The following is a 27,270-nucleotide window of genomic DNA, read 5'->3' on the forward strand; positions in this document are numbered from 1 at the left end:
TATTTGTTGATTTCAAGATTTCAGTCTAAAAATGATGATAATGCCAGCGCTCAGCTCAGACAGCGCGATCAGTGCAGCAGCAAAATGCGGTAAAATCGACAACGGAGCCGTCAATTCGAGTGAAAACCTTTCAGCCGCAAACCTTCCTGTGTCAGGGTCAGGAACGATCGAGCCTGGCTCTCTGGAGATGCGGAATGGCAGAGGAATTGGAGAGTTTGTGCCGAGAGACAGGCAGGCAGCAGGAGCAGGGAGCTGAGGGCAGGTTGTCTCCGCGCCGTCCGCTCGCTGCCTTTAAGTTGCTCAGTGCCGCCACCAGCAGCTTCATTGCTGACCCAGTTCAGTCTGACAGAGAGAGATTCAGCGCAGAGTTCCCGACATGAGCGACAGTGCAGCCGCCGAAACGGCTCCTCCAGCCTCCGGCAGCACCAAACCCAAGTCTCCAAAGAAGAAGAAGGCGGCGGCTCCCAGGAAGAAACCAGCCGGTCCCGGGTTGGGCGAGCGGATTGTGAAGATTGTCGGGGAGAACAGCGATCGGAAGGGGACGTCTCTGGTCACTATAAAGAAGGCGCTGCAGAGAAGCGGGGTCAATGTGGAGAAGCAAAATGCACAGATCAGGATGGCGACCAAGAGGTGCCTGGCGAAAGGCTCCCTGGTTCTGGTGAAGGGCCAGGGCGTCTCCGGCTCCTTCAAACTCGCAAAGAATCCAGTCAAGGCAAAAGTGGGAAAGAAGGCGAGACCAGCAGCAGCCGCCAAGAAAGCAGCCGTGAAGAAAACAACGGCCAAGAAGGTGGCAGCGAAGAAGTCCCCAGCCAAGAAAGCAACCGGCAAGAAAGCGGGCGGCAAGAAGGCAGCAACGCCGAAGAAACCGGCGAAGAAAGCAGCGCCGAAGAAAAAGACTCCCGTGAAGAAGGTGATAAAGACCAAGAGCCCCAAGGCCGCAAAGCCGGCCCCGAAATCGAGGAAACCGAAGGCCAAGCCCAAAGCGAAAGTGACCAAGAAAGCAGCAAAGAAATGAAGCAGTCCGTGTAACATGTAACAAACTGAACCCAAAGGCTCTTCTCAGAGCCGCCACATCTTTCAGGAGAGAGCTGAGCCTGGATCGAATGATCCCTGAAATAACATGGTGCAGAGCTGGATGACCATAACAGGCCAAGCAGCATCAGAGGAGCAGGAAAGCTGACGTTTCAGGCCCAGATCCTTCTTCCTGCTTCTCTGGTGCTGCTTGGCTTGCTCTGTCCATCCGACTCTACACCTTGTTATTTCAGATTGTCCAGCATCTGCAATTCCGTCTATCTCTCAAATGATCCCTGTCCTGGATCCGAGTGCAGACACAGCATAAACTTGAATTGATTCGAGTAACTTAAATATCACATTTCCGAGAGCAGAAACTGAGAATGGGGATGGTATCACATGGGGAGAGTCACTGGAACTGCATCTGGCTATTTCATACCGCGACTTGTAATTCTGCCCAGACACAAATCTTACATAATGCAGTACATGCATCTCATTAACCCTTCCAGGAATGTTAATTTGTTTAATTTTGATGATAGGACCTCTGGCGATGTTTTAACGGTGTATTCCTCCCATTTACCTGCGAAAGACATTTCAGGCAGTAATTACAAATTGTGTTCGGAATGCTTACAATCTGGGAGAAATAAACATGTCCCGAAAAAAAGGGATTTTGCAATTAATCTCTTTGAAGATGTTTAATTCGGCGTGTTTGATAAGATTGATTACCCACGGTTACACGGCTGGTTGATCAGTTTGCCTGGGCTGTATCAATATCCGCGCTTCCCTCCTGCCTGTTGCAGACAGATCAGGCAATGATCCCGTGTCCTGTCCGCGCTGTGGGCAAGGTCGGTTTCAAGCAAATTGGTGTGTAAGCAGCGCAGGGGTGTTCCTTACTCCCAAACCACCAAGACGCCGGCAGCCGATGAAAGGAGCGCATGCGTGAGACCCTCCCCCAGTGATGGCATTGAGGAGTGTTGACTCAGTGAATGGAAGAGGTTTGTTTGAAACAGGCCGCAATGGAGAGACCAGCGCCCAGGGAAGCGAGGGAACAGCAGGCTCCTTCCAGCAGCGCATCGAGATGTGAGTCTGGGACACAGAAGGGGCTCCGAGACCGGCACTGATTCGCGCTCAGTTCAGGGAGAACCGGGGGCTGTTGGTCAGAGGCGGAGGGGAGCAGGAACTGGTCCCGGAACTTGGAGTGAGCGGCCTGGGGGCGGGGAGAGAGAGGCCTTTCTCGGGCTGTGTGTGGGCCTGCGGAGGGAGACACAGCGGCAAGAAGCTGCTGCTGGGGATCAGTCTTGTAGCTTTTAGTCTTCTAAACACTGATGGAAATTCATTGTTTGGCTGCTGTTTCACGCTGTTAGTTGCCAGTTGTGGGGCTTCCGATAAAGGACGTAGATTGGAGTTAACAGATTATACGTCTCGGGGGGGAAAAAACACATTTGAAACAGCGGCTGCTGTTCTTTTCAACAGTGTGTTGGGATCTGGTAACATGAGCTGTGTCAACAGTGTAGCATCTTCAGGTCGCACCTCAGATGGAGCTTTGCAATTATTGCTCAGTTTCTGAATCTCACTCCGTTGGTATCGAATTACATATTTGAAAAACAATTCCTCAGACAAGGAGCAGCTCGATGTAAGAATGGAATCAGACTTGTGTTTGAATTGATGCCCTTTAAAGAAAAGACTGTGTCAAGAGAATTCTATGCTGTGGTCCAACAGGTTTATTTTGGAGTTCTGTTGCTTTGGGAGGTGAAGTTCAAGAAACGAAACACCCTAAAAACTGTTCACTGAATATATGTTAATCTGATTGATATTGTCAAATTTGGCTGATGTTGATTTACAGGAGATAACTCTTCTGTCTTCCTCCAGGAAAGTACTCGAAGAAACAATATTTCCTTGTTACAAAGCCAAGTGTGAGCAGTTGCTTCTAACTAACACCAGGCATGTTCCTGCGATCAGAATGGAGAATATCTTTTCCAGAGTCAGAGTGGATTGAATCAGACTTGTTTTGAGCTCAATTTCCAGAAACTTGTCCAAGGAAACAACTAACCAAGCACAACTGAGGAAAGGCAAGTTTATTTTTTTTGTTTTCATTGTCAATTGACATCATGCTCGTTCCAATTAATATCATTTGTCACCCATTAACATTCACATCATGTTTGAAATGTTAACAGCTAACTCCTTGTTGAAAGTACTGAAAACAGGAACTGAATCAAGTTTGCATTTAGGAAAGGTATTTTATAATATCTCAAACCGGATAGAGAGACTCCTCCTACCACCCCCTTTGATCATGACCCTGCCCCAATCGCCAAAACAATATCAACTCCCAGACCATCCACAACCTCAGCACCTCAGGTGCTGTCCTGCCAACAGCCTCTGACCTCATCTTTCCCCAACGCCATGTTAACTGTTTCTGCCTTATCCCCAAAATCCACATACCCGACTGCCCCGTTGATGCACACTGTCTCTCACGCTCCCACTTTCTGCAGTCAAATTGGGTGGCCACGGGTACCCGCATGGGCCCAAGCTATTCCTGCTTCTTGTAGGATACATGGACCAGCCCCTCTTCTGCAGCTACACTGTCCCCACCCCCACCTCTTCCTCTGTTATTTCGATGACTGTATCGGTGCCACCTCGTACTCCCTCAAGGAACTCACAGTTCATCCACTTTACTAACAGCTTCCACCCCAAGTTTAACTTCACCTGGACCATCTTAAGTACATCTCTCTCCTTCCTGGACAACTCTGTTTGTTTGCATTTCTGGAAACTGGTAACTAATTCAAGCCAACCGACTGTCACAGCTACCTAGAATACACCTCCCCTCCCCTACCTTCCTGCAAGAATGCCATCCCCTATTCCCAATTCCTTCCTCTGTTTCATCTGCTCCCGAGATGAGGCATTCCAATCCCGGTCATTGCAGACGTCCTTGTTTTTCAAGGACTGCCATTTCCACTCCACAGTGGCTGAATATGCCCTTGACCTCATCGCTCTCATTTCTGCAACTTGCCCCTTAGACAACCTCTTCACAATAACAAAAAAGACAGAATCTCCTTTGTCATCACGGATCACTCCAACAAACTCAGGATTCAACGCATCTTCCTCCGCCACTTCTGCCACCTTCAATCTCACCCCACTCCCAAGGACACTTTTCCCTCCCCAACCCTATCAACCTTCCAGAGGGACCGCTCTCTCTGACTCCCTCGTCCACTCCACACTCCCCATAGCCCCACCGCCCCTGGCACATTTCACTGGAACCACAGGAAGTGCTACACCTGCCCCAATATCTCTCTCCCCTTATCTCCATCCCAGGTCCCAAGAAAACCTTCCATGTTAAACAGATGTTCATCTGTATGTCCAGTAATACATTGTGTTGTGTCCACTGTTCCCGATGTGGCCCCCTCTACATTGGGGAAACCAAGCGGAGGCTTGGAAACCACTTTGAACACCTACGCTCACATCGTGACAAACGACTGCACCTCCCCAGTCATGAACCACTTCAACACCCCCTCCCACTCGTTGGACGACATGTCCATCCCAGGCCGCCTCCAGTGCCACAACATTGCCACCGGTAGGGTGCACGAGCAGCAGCTCGTATTTCACTTGGGAGCCCTGCAGCACAATGTTCTCAACAAGGGCGTCAAAATCTGTCCACCCCAAACCCATCCCTGCCTCCTTGACCTGTCCATCTTTTCTCCAACCAATCTGGTTCTCCCACCTCACTGATCAACCCCCACCGGCACTTTGGCCTACTAACCTTAGCCCTGCCTCCTTGACCTGTCAGCCTTCCCTCAACCCACATCTGACCTCCCTCCCTACACTTACCGTTACTGGCTCCAGCCCTGCCTCCTTGACTGGCCATCTTTTCTCCACCTATCTGGTCCTTTATCCACCTTTCGTCATCATCTCCTCACTTCTCTCTATTTATTGCAGAGTCCCTTTCTCTTCTCTTCCCTTCCCCCCCCCCCCCCCCCCCCCCATTTCTGACAGAAGGGTCCAGTCCAAAAATGTCAGCTCTCCTGCTCCTCTGCTGCCTGACCTGCTGTGTTCATCCAGCTCTACACCTTGTTACCCCCTCAAAGGAAGACATCATGTTACATAGTTTGAACAACCACGTCTGACAAGTAGCAAATCACTACTGAGCACATGCAAACACATAGACAAAGCTGCTGACTGAGTCCCAAATATGCTCATTGTATCAACACATAACATACAAAGACTGGGTAGACATTGTTGTCATACACACTGCAGGGAACAGAAGCAAATACATAGAAAATGTTTACAGCTCTGTTTTAAGAAAAGCAAGAGAGTCTACCAGACAGAAAAAAATACCTTTCAGCCCATGGGGTTGATAGTAGACAAAAACAAGCACCTGACATTTCTGATCCCGTTCAGCCAGCATTCCATTTCAATAAGTGTGCCATGGCAGTATACGATTTGCCAATCTACCTTATCACAGCGTGATTCTCAATGTGTTCACCTTCAGGAATAGAAACCATATTTTCCGTCTGTCTTGCAAAATTTCTTCTTTTTGTGTGGGGTGAAGCATTGAAGTGAATTTGGCAACTAAGTTAAACAGTTTTCTAGTGTCACTTGTCCCTCCCAATGAAATATTCCAGAAACACGCAAGAAAACAGAATGCTGTTTCTTCACGTTAGTGATGTAATCATCATTTAAAGCAACGAAGAATGATCCATTTAACTAAATCTTGTAATTGTCAAATTTTACTTTCTCACAGTTTGACCATATTCAATAAGGTTAAATCTTCTCCACTGTAAGACAGAAAATACAATTCCTTTTTCTTTCTTCATCCCCACGACAGCGCATTGTCAGTGTATTGCCGATGCCATGTGCCATTGCACAACAGCAGGGTTCTGTTATATCCATGGTAGTATAATTTAAGTGAATTAGCCGATACCCTTCCCTGTAGAAGGAACCTCGTGGTCATTCAGCTGAATACAGTTGATTTGTTCATTGCCCTTTTCTTTAGACTCAAAGAAAGGAATGCCACATCAATCTATTCCCTCAGCATTATTCACAAAATTCTGTTCCTGTGTACACAGAAAAGCTGATGTCACCTTGAAGAACAGCCCTTGATACAATTTCTGTCAGTTAGACTCTGCTCTCTTGGAGTTACAAAACCTTTTTGCTTTTACATCACACAATCCATTGCACAAAACAAATGCATGGAGCAATAACTGACAGGCACAGGCTGATAACTGCACTCCTGCGTTCTTAAAGCAGAAACTGACAGGCTTGGGCTGATAACTAAACTCGGAGGTTCACAAAGCAGCAGCTGGCATGTACAGATTGATAACTATATACTTCGATATTCACAGAGCAGAAACAGACAGAGAAAGATTGACATCTGTACTCTTATTCATGTGGTATAAACATTATAGGTACAGATTTCTAACTCCACTCATTGACACACCGAGCAGAAACTGACAAGGAGAAATTATTTATATTTCAATACCAGGACTGGCAAATCCAAATTGCTAAGCACATTCACAGCACACTCACTGGCTGATAGGGAACGATTGATAAATGTCCTGAAATAGTCATGTAACAGAGACTACCAGTTACAGATTTATAACTGCACACTCAGACACACAGCTGAAACTGACAGGGACTGACCGGTAAATGGACTCGGACATTCGTCTGGTAGTTAATGACAAAACATAGAACGTAGAACATTACAGCACAGTACAGGCCCTTTGGCCCTCGATGTTGTTGTGCCGACCTGTCATACCGATCTCAAGCCCATCTAACCTACGCTATTCCATGTACATCCATATACTTATCCGATGACGCCTTAAATGTACCCAAAGTTGGCGAATCTACTACCGTTGCAGGCAAAGTGTTCCATTCCCTTACTACTGAGTCAAGAAATTACCTCAGACATCTGTCCTATATCTTTCACCCCTCAATTTAAAGCTATGCCCCCTTGTGCTCACCGTCACCATCCGAGGAAAACGGTTCTCCCTATCCACCCTATCTAACCCTCTGATTATTTTATATGTTTCAAGTCACCTCTCAACCACCTTCTCTGTAATGTAAGTCCCTCAGCCTTTCCTCAAGACCTTCCCTCCATATCAGGCAACATCCTAGTAAATCTCCTCTGCACCATTTCCAAAGCTTCCACATCCTTCTTATAATGCGGTGACCAGAACTGTACACAATGCTCCAAGTGCAGCCGCACCAGAGTTTTGTATGGCTTCACCATAACCTCTTGGTTCCAGAACTCGATGAATAAAAGCTGAAACACTGTATGCCACCTTAACACCCCTGTCAACCTGGGTGGCAACTTTCAAGGATCTGTGTACATGGACGCCGAGATCTCTCTGCTCATCTACACTACTAAGAATCTTACCATTAGCCCTGTACTTTGCCTTCTGGTTACTCCTACCAAAGTGCATCACCTCATACTTGTCTGCATTAAAATCTATTTCCCACCTCTCAGCCCAGCTCTGCAGCTTATCGATGACTCTCTGCAACCTACAGCATCCTTCGTCACTATCCACAGCTCCACCGACCTTTGGTGTCGTCTGCAAATGTACTAACCCATCCTTCTACGCCCTCATCCAGGTCATTTATAAAAATGACAAACAGCAGTGGACCCAACAGCGACCCTTGCGGTACACCATTAGTAACTGCTCTCCAGGATGAACATTTCCCATCAACTACCACCCTCTGTCTTCTTTCAGCAGGCCAATTTCCGATCTAAACTGCTATATCTCCCACAATTCCATTCCTCCGCATTTTGTACAATAGCGTCTTGTGGGGAATCTTATCAAATGCCTTGCTGAAAACGATAAACACCACATCAACCGGTTTACTCTCATCTACCTGTTTGGTCACCTTCTCAAAGAACTCTAAGGTTTGTGAGGCACGACCTTCCCTTCACAAAACCATGCTGACTATCCCTAATCAATTTTATTCTTTTCTAGAATATAAATCCGATCCCTTATAACCTTTTCCAACACTTCACCAACAACTGTGGTAAGGCTCACTGGTCTATAATTACCAGGGTTGTCTCTACTCCCCTTCTTGAACAGGGAAACCACATTTGCTATCCTCCAGTCATCTGGCACTATTCCTGAAATTTTGATCACAAATCTATCATATCCACACAGCAAAAACTGACAGAAACAGATTAATAATAAAACTCCCAGTTTCATATTTGTTTAAACTGACAGGTACAGTTTGATAACTATCAGATTTTCACAGCAGAATCTGACAATAACTGATCGATTACTAAACTCAGATTGACAAGCAAATACAAAACAGGTATAGACGTGACAACTACACTCATGCATTGACCACCAGCAACTGATGTGTAGGTGCACAGCTACACTCATTCACATGGCAGTAACAGAGAGCTACAGCTTAATAACTACAGTCACCCACCTGCATTACAGTAACTGTCAGGGGCAGGTTGATAACACTCACACATTGATGTGACGGAAACTGACATGTACTGATAATAACTAAACCCATCTATGGATACAGCAGAAACTGACAGAGACTGATAATTGCACTTCCATTATCATTGCAGAAACTGAGATTTATAACTGCACCCTCTCATTCACATGACAAAAACTGAGTGTACAGATTTGATAACCATAGCCACACATTTGCTTTGCAATATGTGACAGGGATGGGATAATCCTTCCTGCAAAATGTTACAAGAAAGCAAGAGAACTAATTAATTAATAATTCACAGCAGAAGCCTAGAGGTATAATCCTGATAATTACACAAGAATATTCACTGGGGAGACACTGACAAGGTTCAGATTGATAATGACAATCTCATTCATACAACAGAAATTGGTTGGTACGCACTGAAAAGCACAGTCTCATAATTACAGAACAGAAACTGACAATCACAGACGGATAACTACATTTTCATATTCACATGTCTGAAAATGACTGTTAGGATTGAATGAATATGGTGCATTTTTACAAGCAGAAACATTCAAGGTTACGCTAACAACTGCACCCACACATTCAAAGCTCGGAACTGACAGGTAAAGATGAAAAGCCAAGCTCACGTGTTGACATAGCAGAAACTGAGAAGCACAGTCTGAAGCCTGCTCTCTGACATTCAGATAGCAGAAAACGACTGGCACAGATGGATAAGTATACTCACCTTGCAGACACTGACACGAACATTCCCACATCACCAACAATCAGGTAAAGACTTACAACGGCATTCTCATATTCACAAAGGGGGGAAAAAAAATAATCACAGTCAAGTCCAATTTGATAACTTCTCAAATAAACACAGGGCAGAATCTCACAGGTCCCCGTCAGTCTCTGCTGTGTGAATACATAAGTAATTTAACAAAGGCTCACCAATGTGTGAGACATGAATAGATCAACAAATAAACTCATATCCACAGACCCACTCACATTGTGTAGTCCCATTCATGGATCTGGACACTTAGTTTGTTTCTGGACTTCACTCAATTGGGATGGAATTAACAAAAAGAAAAATCACAAGACAAAGAAGCAGCTCAGATCAAGAGTGGAATCAAACACCTAATTCTGTTCAGATTCCTGGCTTGAAATTAAATATTGTAATGATTATTAACTGAACATTGCATCCAATAATGAAATATCACTGAACTTGGCTGATGTTGACTTGCAGGAGGGTTTTCTTCTGTCTTCCTCCAGGCAAATACGTGAGGGACTAAGAGAAAGTAATATTCCCTCGGCACAAAGCCAAGTGTGACCAGCTGCTTCTAACAAACGGAAGGTATGTTACCGCTGTCAGAGCAGAGAGCATCCTTTCCACAGTCACAGACCAGATTGAGTCAGACACACATTGAGGTCAATTTCCAGTGAGATTTGTTCCAACAACACAGAGGAAATAGAAGTTTTGTTTTTTTCCACCATTCACAATGCACACCTGCCCAGTTCGAACAAATTTCAGCATTTCAAGTGTTTTGCGAGATCTGCAGCTCGGATAGCGGATAATGTTGAGCTGGCTTGCTTTTCTTCATATATTTCATCACCATGCTCAGTGGTATCATCAGTGGAGCCTCCAATGAGTCAATGTTATTCCACGCCCTGTGGAATTTATACTGTATGGTCCATTATGGTGACTACTATCACTTCTGGTTTTGATCTGTCTGAGTTTTCATTTTTGGGGTCCGATTCTATAATCTTGTTGATTGAAGTATGCATGGAAAACCATGCCTCTCGGAATTGCTGTGTGTCTGTGTTTGGCTTGGGCTACCATGGTTACTTTGTCCCATGTTAACCTGATGGCCTTTATTGTCTGAATATGTGATACATTCAGACAACCAAGGCCATCAGTTGAAATGGGGCAAAGTTACCATATTAAAAAGAAAGAACTGTGGATGCTGTAAATCAGGAACAAAAGACAGACTTGCTGGACAAGCTCTGCAGCTCAGCAGTAACTGGTTCTGAGGAAAGGTTACTGGACCCGCAAGGCTAACTCTCTGTTTTTCCCTTCACCGATGCTGCCTGACCTGAGCTTTTTCCAGCACCTTTTATTTTTGTTGTGTAAGATAACCATAGCAGCCTAAGCCAAACATAGACATGTTAAGGAATTCCTAGAGACATTGTTCTCCACACAAACATAGAATTGGACCCCATGTATAAACCCATATAGATCAAAACTGAAATGACAGTACTCAGCATAACAGACCTGACAGTGCAAATTCCAAGCAGAGGAGAATCACATTGCATCAGCAGAGGCTCCACTGATGATGTCACCTAGCATGGTGGCAAAACGTCCGAACAAAAACATGACAGCTCACTGACCAAGTCAACAACATCACATTTCTGCATTCACAGCCCATTGACATTTACACCGTTTTTGAAGATGGACAGACTGAATACTTGTCCAAAATACACACTCAAACTGAATATAATCTGCATTAAATGACTCTGATAACAGCTACCACATAACAAATTGCATCGTCACAGAGAATATTACTGGCTGCCAAAGTTCAGCCGTGTTGTCAAATAGAAACTGACAAGCATGTGTTGATTCCTCTGCTCAATCATTCACCCTGTAGAAACAGGCAAAAAACAGGTTGACACTCTCTCATATATGGAAAAAAAGTTTGCTATACCATTCTCAAATTCACATTTGAAAAATGATATGTACAAATTAATATTTATGCTCACATATCAAACTACATGTACCCAAATGATAACTACGCTTATATATCCACAGCATATCAACAATCCGTTCTTCTCTGTTGCTAACACTCCAGTTTCACAGCATAACTTCACAGGTCCAATTTTATAAATGCATTTAAATATCCACAGACTTAACAGTTTTTTTTAGGTGCAGTGTGATAATGGCAGTAGATTCACCAACTTTAGGTACATTTAAGTTGTCATTGGATTAGCATGTGGACATACATGGAATAGTGTAGGTTAGATGGACTTCAGATCGGTATGACAGGTTGGCATACTATTGAGGGCTGAAGGGACTGTACTGTGCTGTAATGTTCAATGTAACTACACTCCAATTTTCACAAGCAGATTCTCATAGGTACGTACTGATCATGAACTTCACGTATCCATGAAGCAGAAATGGACAGGAACAGCTTGGTAATAACCCTCCCAATGTCATACAGCTTGAACTGACAGGTACACTTTGATAACTATATGCATATCAACAGTGCAGTATCTGACACCTATGTATTGGTAACTACACACATACACACTCTCACACACACACTCTCACGGAGCAGAAAATGAGAAATATAAATGGATAACTAAACAGACATATTGACATTGCAGAAATTGACAGGCTACATGGATAACTACACTCATATCTTGCAGCAGAAACTGATAGTGACACTGATTGGAGAGCCGAAGTGGGAGAGAGAGTAAAATTTGTCAAATCAACAGAAAGCAAAAAGCACTGGTCACAGCACGTCAGCACTCGTCTGTGACCAAGGTACTCCGAGTAAAACTGATACCAAGACACGCTGGCAGGTGTCTGAGGAATGTACGAATAGTTTGGGCCTCGATATATTGGAGATTTGAAGAAGGACGTCAAACCTTTCGAGGAAACAAAAAGTAAAGGGTCTTGACGGAACAGGCAATTTAAAATAGTGTCTAAAGATGGTGCGCACGATTAATGCTCTCTTTCAGGGGAAAAAAAAGTTACCGTTTGGTTTATTAACATATCGAGGTGTTTTTGAAATGTGAAATGAATATGCAGGTGCAGAGTGCAGATTTCGGCCCCTTTTTGCCGCTTGCATTTAAGTTTTTGAAAATCCGATTCAAGGTCAGAAATGGACATTCCACTCGGTTCGGGAATGCGGGAAAGGGAGATGAAGTCAAATATACATTCATAATCTAAAAGTAAATGTATTCGCGCATTCTGTTCTGTTCAACGTCCGAGTTTTCGTTAAATATTGGCGGGCTTTTCGAGTTTGAAAGAAAGCGGCTGATGATTTGGCGCCGGGATTTTCCGGCCTCCTGCCCGGGCCCTCTCCGGATTGGTGAGGGAAGCAGATATCTGATTGGGCATTGAAACGACATGAGGAGATACTGAACAATGTGACCAATCAGCAATGGCCGCACCCCCATTCCTCCCGAAGGTATAAGAGGACGGGATGTGGCCGCTTTCCGGCATTCTCTGTGAAAGTGTTTGTGAGTTTGTGGCGATGTCTGGAAGAGGAAAGGGCGGTGGCGGTAAAGCTCGGTCGAAGGCGAAGTCCCGGTCGTCCCGGGCTGGGCTGCAGTTCCCGGTGGGCCGTGTTCACAGGCTCTTAAGAAAGGGTAACTATGCTGAGCGTGTGGGTGCCGGAGCGCCGGTCTATCTGGCTGCGGTGCTCGAGTACCTGACGGCTGAAATCCTCGAGCTGGCCGGTAACGCGGCCCGGGACAACAAGAAGACCCGCATCATCCCCAGGCACCTCCAGCTGGCCGTGCGCAACGACGAGGAGCTCAACAAGCTGCTGGGAGGTGTGACCATCGCTCAGGGCGGGGTGCTGCCTAATATTCAGGCCGTGCTGCTGCCCAAGAAAACCGCCGCTGGGGGCGCCACTAAAAAGTGAAGAGACCGTTCTGTAACTTGACAATCCAAAGGCTCTTTTAAGAGCCACCCACAACATCAGTGAAAGAGTCTCAGACCTCGTTTTTGTTCGATTGATTTAATTTTAAATATACAGAGCCTGGAACTTCGCAACGTCAAATTTCAATCACATCATTCATTGATCCTGTAGTTGTCACAGTTCGATAGAAAATGAAATCCATCCTGCTGCTCCTGATTTCGGTAATATTTCCATTCAGAGCTGGCAGCCGATGATCAGGAAGAAGTTATGATGAGCTTATTATAAATTACAATGTATGACATAATTGGAGAACAGAATAATCGTTTTGCAAATACGTTTTCCAGTCCCACTGCTTGTTGTTCACTGCCAATTTCACATCTCCCTTCATCGCATTAGAGAAAGCGAAAGTGACCCGGGACAGCACGTTGCAGGGTCATTTGCTTCTGATAATGAACGGCCGCTGACCCTCTGCGCATTAATCTCAGGTGCAGCTCATTTTCCTGCCTTTGATATTATCGAGTCCTCACAGTGTGGAAGCAGGCCATTCGGCCCATCGAGGCCCGACTGACCCTCTGAAGAGCATCTCTCACAAAGTGCCCTTCCATATCCCTGTCACTCTGTCTTTCTCTGGACACACTGGGCCCATAGCATAGCCATGCCACATAAAGTGCACATCTTTGGACTATGGAGGAAACCAGAGCACCTAGAGGAAATCCTCAAAGACACGAAGGCCACCCACCAGCCTACCTTTTATCCTGGGAGAAGTAGCCCTGGCCTGTACAGCTTCTCCCTGAAGCTGAGCCCCTTACAAATCTTTTATGAATGTTTAAGCTTAAAGTTAAAAACAAAAGCTTCTCGTCAATCTGGCTGTTCATCATCTTGAAACCTTGGATGAACTGTCTAATCCATTCCCTACGGCAGACCAGGAGTGCAGCATCAAAAGGGGACGACCAGGGCTGTTTCAGAAAATTCAGCGGAGAAGGCTTCAGCAAATCCATCAAAGATACCAAGGGGCAGGACTGGAACAGTTTAGTGGCCCCAACCAACCAAACTGAGCAAAGCAAGATCGTGGACAAAGACAGTTCCCACCCTGATGCTGTCTATGCTTGGTTGACACAGAATGCCAGCAGCGTGGTGTCCACTGCCCCGCCAGGCCTCAACGCACCTGTTCTATCGGTCACTGCAGTTGTCAGATCCGTCTTCCTGGTGAGAACACCCAAGGAAAGTAACAGACCTGGACTGAAGCACCAACTCTGCATGTAATTCCTGTGGGGAGGTACTCTCTGACATCTTTGTCTCCCTCTGACAAGCTGTACTCTGCACCTGCTTGAGAAGACCACCATTATCCCAGTCCTAAAATCTACATGCAATATGACTTCATCTGTACTGCCCAGTGGCTCTGGCATCCAAAATCATGAAGTGCTCAGAGATGCTGGTCATGGCCCACTTGAACTCTCGACTTTCAGCCTGCCTCAATCCCTTGCAATTTTCCCACTAATGCAACAGGCCCACAGCAGATGCCCTTTTCCCAGCCCTGCAATCATCCCTGGAACATCTGGGCAACAAGGCCACCTACAATCAGGCTTCTGCTCATCAACTACAGCTCAGTCTTCAACACCATTATCCCTGCAAGACGGAACTCAAAACTAACACCTCAGGCTTGGCTCCTCCCTGTGCAACTGACTCCTCAGCTTCCTGAAACACAGACCACAAATCAAGAAGATAGGCAACTGAATCTCCTCTGCGAGGACATTCAAACACTGCAACCCTCAAGAATGCATTCTCAGGTCCCTACTGTACTCCTTGTATACTCACTATTGTTGTCAAATTCTGAATGAATGCCACCTATAAGTTTGCTGTTGACAACACTATGATGGGATGGATAATAAATAATGATGATTCAGATGACAGGAAGGAGATGGAGGGTTTGGTGACGTGGTGCAATTATAAAAAGAAAACTGAATGGTCACAAAACAAAAGAACTTATAATTGGTTTCAGAAGGAAAAGAGCAGAACACACCCTCAGGTCCATCAACAGAGCAGGGTGCTGAGAGTGTCAATTTCCCAAGAGTTACAATAACCAACAACCTTCATGGGACTTCCCACATAGATGCAATGGTAATGAAGGCACAAAAAGGCCTCGTCTTCCTGAGGCTGCTCATGTATTTGGCATGTTACTCATGCACCATAGAAAGCATACTGTCTGGGTTCATCAAGGCCTGATATGGAACCTGCTCTGTCCTGTTCCACGAGCAACTATGGAAGGTTGTGTTCACACCCCACACCGTCACGGCACCCAACTTCCCAACCATGGGCTCTCATTGCTGTGCAAAGCCTGAGACATCAAAATCCATCCAACCCCAGTGGTGCCCTCCTACAACCTCTTGCATCAGGCAGAAGATACAGAAGCTCGAACACCCACACCAGCAGGTTCAAGAACAGATTCTTCCCTGTCATTGTCAGACTGACGAATGGAATCTTAAATTTCAAAAGTGTTGATCTTGCCTGCATACATCCTGTGGAGTGTAACTTGTATGCCTTATCATTTCCATTTTTCACATTATGACCTGTATGTGCTTACTGACTATGATCTGGCTATACTGCTCGCCAACAAAACCATTCACTATTTAGGAACATGTCACAATAAATCTAACTAAATTCCTGTAGCAGAGAGACCAGAATTGAATGCATTATTCCAAGTGTTCTAATCCATGTCCTGTAAAGCTGCAACTTGTCCTCCCAACTACTGTTCTCAATATACTGGCCAAATTTTCCGAAGGATACCATCAGCAACAAATGTTGAAACAGAAGTTAAACAAGATACAACCTTATTTTCAAAAGGCTGAAAAAGCCACCCCAGTGCCCCCTGAAAGAAGTTTTGTACAAGATGTGATAATGTGATAATGGGCCAGTTGGAGGTTTCAGTTCAGTGGTGGTTAATGCAGCTAAATTGTACGTGTTCAAATATCATGAAATAAAAACAAAAACGGCAACTTCTGATCAGGTTCCAGTTTCACAACTGATTTTTCTTTTTGTGAAGAGAAGGTGTGTGGCCAAGATATTGTCAATTCACACATTCTTTCCAAGCAGTTTTAAAAGGCAATCATTTCACGTTGAACATCTGTCTCTGCCTCAATTATATGAAAAGAGCACGTCCTTAAAAACAAGACACATTGCTGAATTTACCTTCACCCATTTGTTCAAAATGTGGGAAACTGGCATATTTACTGTCAACCCCTCATGCCTCCAGTAGCTTGTGAGCAGGTGTCAGCACTAGAAACATATTCAACCCTAATCATCAAAGCCCTGAAGCCTGCATGCATGTTACATTTATTATAAATACAGAGGTTAAAGCGGTTTGAATTTGTTCATCAGATTATGAGCATCACTGGCTCGGCTAAACCACCTGTAATTGCCATAGAGCCATTATATATAAGTCAATATCAGTGATGGGAGTGTGGAGTCACACCTAAAAGGGAGAGAGAACATAATAAACTCCAGTAACTCATTGTTCAGCCACTTCCATTTGCTCAAGTTGCTTTTTTTGACTCCATTTCCAGGGTGACAAGCCTTAGTGGGGTATGGATCATGTGCTTCACCCCTGGCAAACAAAGCAATTACCATCTATTTCAGTCAGAGAAAATGGGAACTGCAGATGCTGGAGAATCTGAGATAACAAAGTGTGGGGCTGGATGAACACAGCAGGCCAAGCAGCATCTTAGGAGCACAAAAGCTGATGTTTTGGGCCTAGCCCCTTCATCAGAAAATGGGGGCTGGGGAGGCAATTCTGAAATAAATAGGGAGAGAGTGGGAGGCAGACTGAAGATGGATGAAGGAGAAGATAGGTGGAGTAGCAAGTATAGGTGAGGAGTTAGAGAGGGGATAGATCAGCCTGGGGAGGATGGACAGGTCAAGGGGGGGAGATAAGGTCAGTAGGTAAGAAATGGAGATGTGGGTGGGAGGAGGGGATAGGTGAGAGGAAGAAAGGGTTAGGGAGACAGGGTGGGGGCGAGCTGGGCTGGTTTTGGGATGCAGTGGGGAGAGGGGAGATTTTGAAGCTGGTGAAATCGATAGCACTAGGCTGCAGGGTTCCCAAGTGGAACATGAGTTGCTGTTCCTGCAACCTTCGAGTGGCATCATTATTGCACTGCAGGAGGCCCAGGAGGGACATTTGCCTAAGAAGTGGGAGGGTGAGTTAAAATGGTTCACGACTGGGAGGTGCAGTTGTTTATAGCAAACCGAGTGTAGGTGTTCTGCAAAGCTGTCCCTAAGCCTCCACTTGGTTTCCCCAATGTAGAGGGAGCCACAACGGGTACAGTGGATACAGAATAACACATTGGCAGATGTGCAGGTGAACATCTGCTAGATGTGGATCATCTTGGGGCCTGGGATGTAGTTGAGGGAGGAGGGGTGGGGGGCAAGTGGAGCACTTCCTGCAGTGGCAGGTGAAAGTGCCAGGTGTGGTGGGGGTGGAGGGGAGTGTGGAGTGGACAAGGGAGTCGCAGACAGAGTGGTCTCTCCGAAAGGTAGATCAGAGTGGGGATGGAAAAAATGTCTTGTGGTGGGGTCGGATTGTAGATGGTGGAAGTGTCAGAGTTCACCTCCCACTCATGAACTATTTTAACTCCCACTCCCATTCCTCAGACGACATGACAAACCTGGGCCTCCTGCAATGCCATAGTGATGTCACCCATAGGTTTCAGGAACAGCAACTCATTCTCCATTGGTGCCCCATTGATACATTGACAGGGATGAACTTTCGTGGAATCTCGACACAGCAGGAAATGGCCTTTCGAGCCTGATCGATCCTCCGAAGAACATGGAAAGAACAGCTGATGCTATAAATCAGGAACAAGACCAGAAGTAGCTGAAAAAGCTCAACAGGTCTGGCAGTCGTGAAGAAAATAAAATCCAGAGTTGACGTTTCAGCTCCGGCCACCCTTGCAGTTCTGAGGAAAGCTCACGGGACCCGAAAACTTAGCTCTGATTTTTTTTCTTCTTCAGAGATGTTGCCAGACCTGCTGAGCTGTTTCAGCAACTTCTGGTTTTGCTGCGACAAGCATCAACCGAAACAGGCTGGGGCCTGAGGGAAAGTGTGATGTCTGGTCTGAACCCCCTACATATTGGCGGGCTTTTCAGATTTGAAATAAAAGCGGTTGATGATTTGGCGCCAATTATTTCTCCCGCCCAACTTCCCAGCCGTGTTCAGTTCGAGTGGGGTAACACCAAGGGATGCATAGGCAGGGAGGTGCTTTCCTGTCACTCAAATCTCCAGCACACTGGGAGGCTTCAATTATGTCCTGCCATCAATTTATATCTTCCCCACAGCAATGTCCGTTTTGTCTTCCAATTAACGTGACAAATCCACTTCTCGGCCAGATTGAAATTGTTTAATAACAGACGAAACGACACAATACAACAGCAGAAAAAAACTGGGCGCATAATAAAGTAACCAACATTGCCAATCGATTGCTGCTCTCTCGGGACAGTTTAGTGGCTCTGAAAAGAGCCGTTGCGTTTCTCGGGGTGAATGTGCAGGGCCGGGCACGCTCCGTTTAGGCGCGCTCCCCGCGGATCCGCCGCGCCAGCTGGATGTCTTTGGGCATAATGGTGACCCGCTTGGCGTGGATGGCACACAGGTTGGTGTCCTCAAACAGCCCCACCAGGTAAGCCTCGCTGGCCTCCTGCAAGGCCATTACGGCCGAGCTCTGGAAGCGCAGGTCGGTCTTGAAGTCCTGAGCGATCTCCCGCACCAGGCGCTGGAACGGCAGTTTGCGGATCAGCAGCTCGGTGGATTTCTGGTAGCGGCGGATCTCCCGCAGAGCCACCGTGCCGGGCCTGTAGCGATGAGGCTTCTTCACTCCGCCCGTGGCCGGAGCGCTCTTGCGGGCCGCTTTGGTCGCCAGCTGCTTGCGGGGAGCTTTCCCTCCAGTGGATTTGCGCGCTGTCTGCTTGGTTCTGGCCATTCTCTGCAACACACACACAGGCTGCTGCTGTCAATGCCGACGCCGCTGCTGCGCTGCCTATTTAAGGGAATGGAGAGCCCGCCCTAGAGCTGGGATTGGATACAGTCCCGTCCCTCAATCCCCTGAGAAACAGCTCCGGAAGGGACAGAAAAGGCCGAATAATATTTTTTGGAGGCTGATTGGTTAACTTGAAATGACAGTTGGCCTCTTTCAAAAAGCCCGCCGATTTTACCCTCGCGATCCTGAGTTTAAAGTAAATATTTAAAAGGATAATAAAGTCCGCCTCCGATCAAATCGTGTACTTTGCAAACTAAGTTTTTTGAATAAACTCTACATCAGCGGAGACAGGACGACAGGACTGCCTCATCTGTCTGTAACAGGCGTGAGGAAAGGGGGAGGGCGTGTAATACAGCCGGACAAACATGATGAACGGAACGTATAACTGCCGTTAATGCATCTAAATACCGCCGAATAAAGCATTTTAAAAGCTAATATGGTGCAACACAGTGTAACGAATAAAGTTACACAAACTCAATTTAGCGGCATTTCTACCTTTCGCCTAGGTTATAATTAGTCCCAAGATAATTTGGCGTTGCTTCCTGCAACAGGCTGATGGAAAGTAAATTAAAACTTTCACAGTTGTCCCAGAATCAAAACTGAAAGAAATATCATTCCTGTAACGGTTAATGAAATACAAATACAGCAATATATGCTAACTCCAGCCCCCAACTGGATCTGTAAATAAAACTATTCTCCACAATGCAGTGAACACAATTTTCGGCAAAAGAACTGCGATCTCGAGCTTCATGTTCGAAGCAGATAAAAACAGGGACTTTTTTTCAAAGCAGTTGTGATACAATTAAACGCCCATGATCAGGCCTTTCTTAACAAGACAACACGGTTTCTTCCATTTCTACGTCAGTTTCTATTCCCCCAGCTGAATGAGACAAAATCATTTCTTGAGGATTGTGTGGTGAAGAGGGGTTTCAGAGCCTGTGTTTGACTCTTTGAGACTCTCTCCCTGCATGTGTGACAAGCAGACTGACATGAACTGACAAAGCACTAGAGCCTATGGTCTATGTGAGCAGGACCTCACACTCACATATTGTAGAGTATGGAAGAGGGGCTGAGTGTAAATCCGATAGGTAAATACGGAACGGTTATTCACATAAATCAGTGTCTAAATTATTCCTGCACTCGGAGCTAGGACAGGGATCATTTGATCCGGGCTCAGCTCTCTCCTGAAAGATGTGGTGGCTCTGAGAAGAGCCTTTGGGTTCAGGTTGTTACATGTTACACCGACTGCATCATTTCTTTGCTGCTTTCTTGGTCACTTTCGCTTTGGGCTTGGCCTTTGCCTTCGCCGATTTCGGGGCCGGCTTTGCGGCCTTGGGGCTCTTGGTCTTTTTCACTTTCTTCACGGGAGTCTTTTTCTTCGGCGTTGCTTTCTTCGCCGGTTTCTTCGGCGTTGCTGCCTTCTTGCCGCCCGCTTTCTTGCCTGTCGCTTTCTTCGCTGCCACCTTCTTGCTCGTTGTTTTCTTCACGGCTGCTTTCTTGGCGGCTGCTGCTGGTCTCGCCTTCTTTCCCACTTTTGTCTTGACTGGATTCTTTGCGAGTTTGAAGGAGCCGGAGACGCCCTGGCCCTTCACCAGAACCAGGGAGCCTTTCGCCAGGCACCTCTTGGCAGCCATCCTGATCTGTGCATTTTGCTTCTCCACATTGACCCCGCTTCTCTGCAGCGCCTTCTTTATAGCGACCAGAGACGTTCCCTTCCGATCGCTGTTCTCCCCGACAATCTTCACAATCCGCTCGCCCAACCCGGGACCGGCTGGTTTCTTCCTGGGAGCTGTCGCCTTCTTCTTCTTGGGAGACTTGGGTTTGGTGCTGGCGGAGGCTGGAGGAGCCGTTTCGGCGGCTGCACTGTCGCTCATGTCGGGAACTCTGCGCTGAATCTCTCTCTGTCAAACTGAACTGGGTCAGCAATGAAGCTGCTGGTGGCGGCACTGAGCAACTTAAAGGCAGCGAGCGGACGGCGCGGAGACAACCTGCCCTCAGCTCCCTGCTCCTGCTGCCTGTCTGTGTTTCTCTCTCGGCAGAAACTCTCCAATTCCTCTGCAATTCCGCATCTCCAGAGAGCCAGGCTCGATCGTTCCTGACCCTGACTCGGGAAGGTTTGCGGCCGAAGCGTTTTCTCTCGAATTGACGGCTCCGTTGTCGAGTTAAACGCATTTTGCTGCTGCACTGATCGCTCTCTCTGAGCTGAGCGCTGGCATTATCATCACTTTTGGGCTGAAATCTAGAAAGCAACAAACACGTTGCCTTGAATTCTAGCTTTGGGGTTTAGTGAGGGAGCAGGGGGATAAGTTGAATCGAAAATCTTTTTAATTTGCTCAAGACAGACTGGGAAATATCATGATATGAGCGGACACACAAACACAGTTACGTTAAACTCTCCCGACCGCCCTTTACCTACAGTCTCTCTGGCACAATATTCACATCCATACAGTCGCAGGCTAGAAATATCGCGAAATATAAATGTGGGCGGATATAATTTATTTTCCTTTCAGCCTTTGCTCCGATACCCAGGGAGTTCGTTGTAGTTTTTTTCTCTCTCCTCAGTCACTGTTAAACTCTCTGAGGACGGAGCGCCGGAGATTCGCTCTTCTCCTGATTCAGCTGCAAGAGCCAATCATCTGGTTTGAAGTTACATTGATCACCCAGGTCAGTATTTTTCTGGGAATAAACAGGCAGAGAAACACAAATAATAGCAACTGAAACTAACAAATCAGCCCTTCAAACCTCTCCTCCCAGTCCTCATGAAAATGGCAGGTCATCCAACTCAATAGCCTGTGTCCGTTTCTCTCTCATATCGAATCATTCAGCATATCCTTCAGTCCAGCCATAACATGCCGAATTTAATGCCGAACTGAACTACTTCCACCCACCTGACCCTGGCCTGTTTCCTTTCAAACCTGTCATGTTCACGTACTAATCCAAATGCCGTTTTAATGTTGTAATTGTAGCCACATCGACCATTTCGTCAGGAAGTTCATTCGACTTGCATCAGGCTCTGTGATAATAAAACCCTCGCGTATATTTTTTTGATCTTTCTCCTGTCAGTTTAAAAATGTTCATGCCGCTCTTCAATTCCCCCCTTCCCAGGCAAAGGACAGCTACCATTGTGTCTAGGCCCGAAATGTCAGCTTTTGTACTCCTCAGAGGCTGCTTGGCCTGCTGTGTTCATTTAGCTCAACACTTTGTTTTCTTGGATTCTCCAGCATCTGCAGTTCTCATTATTTTATGAACTTCTATAAGCTGACTTTCAACATGCCACACTCGAGTGAAAAAAAAGACTCGCAGCCTATCCATCCTTTCCTTATAACTCGAACCTTACATACTCGAAATATTGGTGAACTTAATCTGAACCGTCTCCACCTTAATCCTGTCCTTCCTCTAACTGGCCGACCAGAACTGTTGGCAGTATTTCAGAAGTGGCCTCACCCAATGCCCTGTGTAACGTCAATGTGAATGCCACCTCCTAAACACAAAGGACTGAGCAGCGAAGGAAAGCGTGCCAAACACCTTCTTAACCATCCTGTTGAGGTGTGATGCAGACTGAAAAGAATTCTAGGTCCTTCTCTTCTACAACACTACCCATTAATTGTACAGGGCCTACCCTTGATTGTTGCACCAAAATGCAACACCTCACAGTTATCCAGTTGAACTCCATTTTGCAGCCCAACCGATTGGGTTACGATCCCTTTGTAATCTCAGAAAACCTTCTCCATTCACTATGATAATAACTTTGCGAGCATTCACAAACATGCTTACCATGCCTTCTATATTCTGATCCACATCATTTTTATAAATGACAAACAAAAACAGAGCCAGTACAAATCCCTGTGGAAACCACTGGTGACAGGCCCCCAGACTGAAAACAAAACAGCCCTCCACTTTCACTCTCTCTCTATTGCCATTAAGCCAATTATACCTTGATTCTATTTCTTCACAATTGCTGCACACAATAACATTTTGAAATCATATAGTGTGTTGGATGGAGCTGATTTCTGCGGTCGAGAATTCCAGAGGCATACCGTTCTCTGAATGAAGAAAGCTCTCACTTTCTCAGCCCTAAATGTCCTATCCTATTTCCGAAACATGTAATTCCTACCATCAGGAATATTTTTCCAGCATTTATATTGTTTAAGTCTGCCAGTGGCTAACAGGTTTTTACAAAAATCCCTCATTTTTATGAACTTTAGCACAGAAGTTCACAAACAATTCAATCTCTCCTTCCATCCCAGCAATCTGCCCACTAAAACTACCTTTATAGTAACACCATCCTTCCTCAGATAAGGAGGCCACACCTGCTGTCAGTATTCGAGATGTTGTCTCACAGATACCCTGTTAAATTGCCACAATTTCTACTTTTCTCCTGTACTCTAATTACCTCTCCATGAAGGAAAACATACCAGTTACCTTCCTCACTGTCTGCTACACCTACATGCTTAATTTCAGTGATTGGTTTGTGAGGACACCCAGATCTCATTGCAAATTCCACTGTGTCCAACTATCGACGTCCAGAAAATAAAGTGCCTTCCTTTTATTTTGCTACCAACGTGTATAACCTTATATTATACAGTGCATTCCTGGGTCAAATTGAGGACACATTGATGGGAGGGGGAGTTGAACTGGTTCGCAACTGGGAGGTGCGGTTATTTACTGCGAGTGTAGGTGTTCTGCAAAGCAGTCTGTAAGCCTCCACTTGGTTTCCCCAATGCACAGAAGGCCACACCATGTACAGCGGATGCAGTATAACACATTGGCAGATGTGCAGGTGACTATCTGCTTGATATGGAAAGTCATCTTGGGGCCTGGGATGGGGGTGAAGGAGGTGGTGTGGGGGCAGGTGTAGCACTTCTTGCAGTTGCAGGGGAAAGTGCCGGGTGTGGTGGGGTTGTAGGGGAGTGTTGAGTGGATGAGGCAGTCGCGGAGAGAGTGGTCTCTCTGGAAGGCAGGCAAGGGTGGGGATGGAAAAATACCTTTGGTGGTGGGGTCGGATTGTAGATGGCAGAAGTGTCGGAGGATGATGTGTTGTTTCCGGAGGTTGGTGGGGTGGTATGTGAGAACGAGGGGGATTCTATTGGGGCAGTTATTGAGAGGGTGGGGTGTGAGGGATGAGGTACAGGAAATGCGGGAGACACGGCCGAGGGTGTTCTTGACCACTGTCGGGGGAGGGTGGGGTGGAATGTTGCGGCCCTTGAAGAACGAGGACATCTGGGTTGTGCAGGAGTGGAATGCCTCATCCTGGGAGCAGATGCGGCAGCGGTGACGGAATTGGGAATAGGGGATGGAATTTTTGCAGGAAGGTGGTTGGGAGGAGGTGTATTCATGGTAGCTGTGGGAGTCGGTGGGCTTGAAATGGGCATTGGTTTATAGGTCAGAGATAATGGGAACTGCAGATGCTGGAGAATCCAAGACAACAAAATGTGAGGCTGGATGAACACAGGAGGCCAAGCAGCATCTCAGGAGCACAAAAGCTGACGTTTTGGGCCTAGACCCTTCATCAGAGAGCTCTCTGATGAAGGGTCTAGGCCCAAAACGTCAGCTTTTGTGCTCCTGAGATGCTGCTTGGCCTGCTGTGTTCATCCAGCCTCACATTTTGTTGTATTGGTTTATAGGTGGTCGCCTGAGATCGCGACAGAAAGGTCCAGGAGGGTGAGGGATGTGTTAGAGATGGTCCAGGTGAACTTGAGGTTGGGGTGGAAGGTTTTGATGAAATGGATGAACTGTTCGAGCTCCTCTTTGGAGCATGAGGCAGCACCAATACATTCATCAATGTAACTGAGGAAGAGGTGGGGTTTGGGGCCAGTGTAGGTGCGGAAGAGGGACTGTTCCACATTACCTACAAAGAGACAGGCGTAGCTTGGGCCCATTCCTCAGACGACATTTCCATCCTGGGCGTCCTGCAGTACCCTTAGTTTGCAGGAAAAACAACTCGTATTCCGCTAGGGAACCCTGCAGCCCAATGGGATCAATGTGGATTTCACCAGCTTTAAAATCTCTCCTCCACACACTGCGTCCCAAAACCAGCCCAGCTCGTCCCAGCCTGCCTAACCTGTTCTTCCTCTCACCTATCCCCTCCTCCCACCTCAAGCCGCACCTCCATTTCCACTCTGCTAACCTCATCTTGCCCCCTTGACCTATCTGTCCTCCCCGGGCTGACCGATCCCCTCCCTAACTCCCCATCCATACTCTCCTCTCCACCTATCTTCTCCTCTGTCCATCATCAGTCCACCTCCCCTCTCTTCCCATTTATTTCAGAATCCTCTGCCCATCCCCCTTTTCTAATGAAGGGTCTAGGCCCGAAACGTCAGCTTTTGTGCTCCTCAGATGCTGCTTTGCCTGCTGTATTCATCCAGCTCGACACTGTGTTGTCATAAGATTAGACGTGATGTTTTGAATTAGGGAGCACATCTAAAGGGTCGAATGGCCGGCAGCTACTCCACTTGCCCATCAGATTGTGAGAGAGCCGCAGGGAGGCAGTTACTGACATGTTCCGGGAAACGATCGAAGTTCATCGTTCAGCTTCTGTTTCACGCTCTTGTTTTTGCGAATTGGAATTGAATCGTGGGAAAGAAAAGTCATTACATACAAACGTTCTCTGCTCTTTCCCCCACAGCCCTCAGTTGCTTTGCTGAAACTGGGAGAAAAGTGAATCGGGGAAATGATCAATTGATATTTGTTTCTGGGAATTATTCGGAAAAGTAGCGCATGCGCGATTTCCCCCACCCACTCGAAAAAGAGCATTTGTTTGTTTAGAGGAGCGCATGCGTAAGGCCTTCCCCCAGCGCTGCCATTGAGGAGCATTGACTCAGTGAGTAGAAGAGGTTTGTTTGAAACAGGCCGCAATGGAGAGACCAGCGCCCAGGGAAGCGAGGGAACAGCAGGCTCCTTCCAGCAGCGCATCGAGATGTGAGTCTGGGACACAGAGGGGGCTCCGAGACCGGCATTGATTCGGGCTCAGTTCAGGGAGAACCGGGGGCTGTAGGTAAGAGGCCGAGCGGAGCAGGAACTGGTCCCGGAACTTGAAGAGAGAGGCCTTTCTCGGGCTGTGTGTGGGCCTGCTGAGGGAGACACAGCGGCAAGAAGCTGCTGCTGGGGGTCAGTCTTGTAGCTTTTAGTCTTCTAAACACTGCTGGAAATTCATTGTTTGGCTTCTGTTTCATGCTGTTTGTTAACATTGTGCAGTCTAAGTCGAAACACAGATAAGACTATGGAAGTATAAGAACCCTGTAACGGACATTGATCAGAGTCAATGTATTCTACAGTTAGTGCTTTGGGATTTGGTAACGGCGCAGACATCGCAGTGGCTTTGGGTAGCACCTTACGTAGAGCTGTCCAATTATCGTTCCACTTCTGGATTTTACTCAATTGGTATCGAAGCATATATATTTAAAACAGAAATTATCCTTAGACAAGGAGCAGCTCAAGGTTAAAATGGAATCAGAGCTGTGTTTGAATTGATGACTTTAAAGTAAAGGCAGAAGTCTCATGACGCTGTCATCATCCGACAGGTTATTTTAAAATGATAGGCTTTTGGAGCACTGGTCTTCATCAGAAGAAGTTAAAGAAAAGAATCATCCTAATAATTACTAACTGAATATTACATTAATCTTTTTGACATTGTAAAACTTAGTTGATGTTGATTTACAGGAGTAAACTCTTCTGTCTTCCCCCAGGAAAATACTTGCAGGAACAAGACAATGTAATACTTGGCCAATACAAAGCTAAGGGTGACCAGCTGCTTCTAACAAACAACAGGTATGTTACCATGTCCGAGCAGAGAACATCCTTTCCACAGGCACAGAGCAAATTGAGTCAGAGATACATTAAACTCAATTTCTGGTGACATGCTTTCAAGACAACAGTCAAACACAACCAACAAAATACAAATAGTTCTTTCTCTCCCTCTGTTTTCTCAACACACACCACCCCATTTCAAAAAAATTCATCATTTGTAGCCTATTGGCATTTACAACATTTTTGAAAATGAATAGACTGAATTTTCATCTGAAATAGACACAAAAGAACTGCAGTAAATCTGCATTTAGTAACTATGTTTTCAAAGTTACTGTCAAGGTGAAGAAATAGTTCATGCTGCTACATAGTTACACCAACCATACATCTAGCAGATAATGAGGACAGATATGGAGGAAAACATTGACATTATTATCAGTAAC

At 46.2% G+C, this 27,270-nt stretch overlaps 4 protein-coding genes across 15 annotated transcripts in view; 3 read left to right on the forward strand and 1 right to left on the reverse strand.

Annotated features, from left to right (window-relative positions):
• Positions 1 to 339: 339 nt before the first annotated feature.
• LOC132207180 (uncharacterized) overlaps positions 340 to 27,270 on the forward strand; it is a 103,739-nt gene continuing 76,808 nt past the window's right edge. The window contains exon 1 of the mRNA XM_059642392.1: positions 340 to 877. Within this exon, the coding sequence (XP_059498375.1) occupies positions 377 to 877 (501 nt within the window). The 5' untranslated portion in view covers positions 340 to 376. The remainder of the gene's footprint in view (positions 878 to 27,270) is intronic.
• Positions 12,207 to 15,727, forward strand: LOC132207201 (late histone H2A.2.2-like). Its single transcript, XM_059642432.1, has one exon. It carries the CDS (start codon positions 12,621 to 12,623, stop codon positions 13,062 to 13,064), a length of 444 nt encoding a protein of 147 aa, XP_059498415.1. The 5' UTR covers positions 12,207 to 12,620; the 3' UTR covers positions 13,065 to 15,727.
• Positions 18,442 to 20,988, reverse strand: LOC132207178 (uncharacterized). The gene is made up of 3 exons (XM_059642390.1): positions 20,617 to 20,988; positions 20,368 to 20,460; positions 18,442 to 19,030 (listed from the first exon to the last, which is right to left on the reverse strand). The coding sequence occupies exons 1-3, from the start codon at positions 20,956 to 20,958 to the stop codon at positions 18,617 to 18,619; spliced, it is 849 nt and encodes a 282-aa protein (XP_059498373.1). The 5' UTR covers positions 20,959 to 20,988; the 3' UTR covers positions 18,442 to 18,616.
• The window catches only part of LOC132207171 (uncharacterized), a 63,230-nt gene continuing 61,328 nt past the window's right edge, over positions 25,369 to 27,270 (forward strand). For 2 of the 12 annotated variants that reach the window (XR_009443351.1, XR_009443352.1), the window contains exons 1-2: positions 25,851 to 26,078; positions 26,770 to 26,851. The gene's annotated coding sequence lies outside the window, so the exon portion shown is untranslated. Of the gene's footprint in view, positions 26,192 to 26,769; positions 26,852 to 27,270 lie in introns of all 12 variants that reach the window. The other 10 variants (XM_059642370.1, XM_059642365.1, XM_059642366.1 and 7 more) reach the window with 10 other exon arrangements.

Source organism: Stegostoma tigrinum, chromosome 44 (genome assembly GCF_030684315.1).
Source record: "Stegostoma tigrinum isolate sSteTig4 chromosome 44, sSteTig4.hap1, whole genome shotgun sequence".
NCBI classification, from domain to species: domain Eukaryota; kingdom Metazoa; phylum Chordata; class Chondrichthyes; order Orectolobiformes; family Stegostomatidae; genus Stegostoma; species Stegostoma tigrinum.

What these genes read in the sequence shown, in the direction of transcription:
- LOC132207201 (XM_059642432.1), top strand. Translation starts at nt 12,621, where the DNA reads ATGTGGCCGCTTTCCGGCATTCTCTGTGAAAGTGTTTGTGAGTTTGTG.
- LOC132207178 (XM_059642390.1), bottom strand. Translation starts at nt 20,958, where the DNA reads ATGAGCGACAGTGCAGCCGCCGAAACGGCTCCTCCAGCCTCCGCCAGC. An exon ending in AGAATCCAGTCAAGACAAAA is followed by an intron (nt 20,461 to 20,616) that starts GTGGGAAAGAAG and finishes GCAACGCCGAAG; the next exon opens with AAAAAGACTCCCGTGAAGAA. An exon ending in AGGCAAAGGCCAAGCCCAAA is followed by an intron (nt 19,031 to 20,367) that starts GCGAAAGTGACC and finishes TGTGTGTTGCAG; the next exon opens with AGAATGGCCAGAACCAAGCA.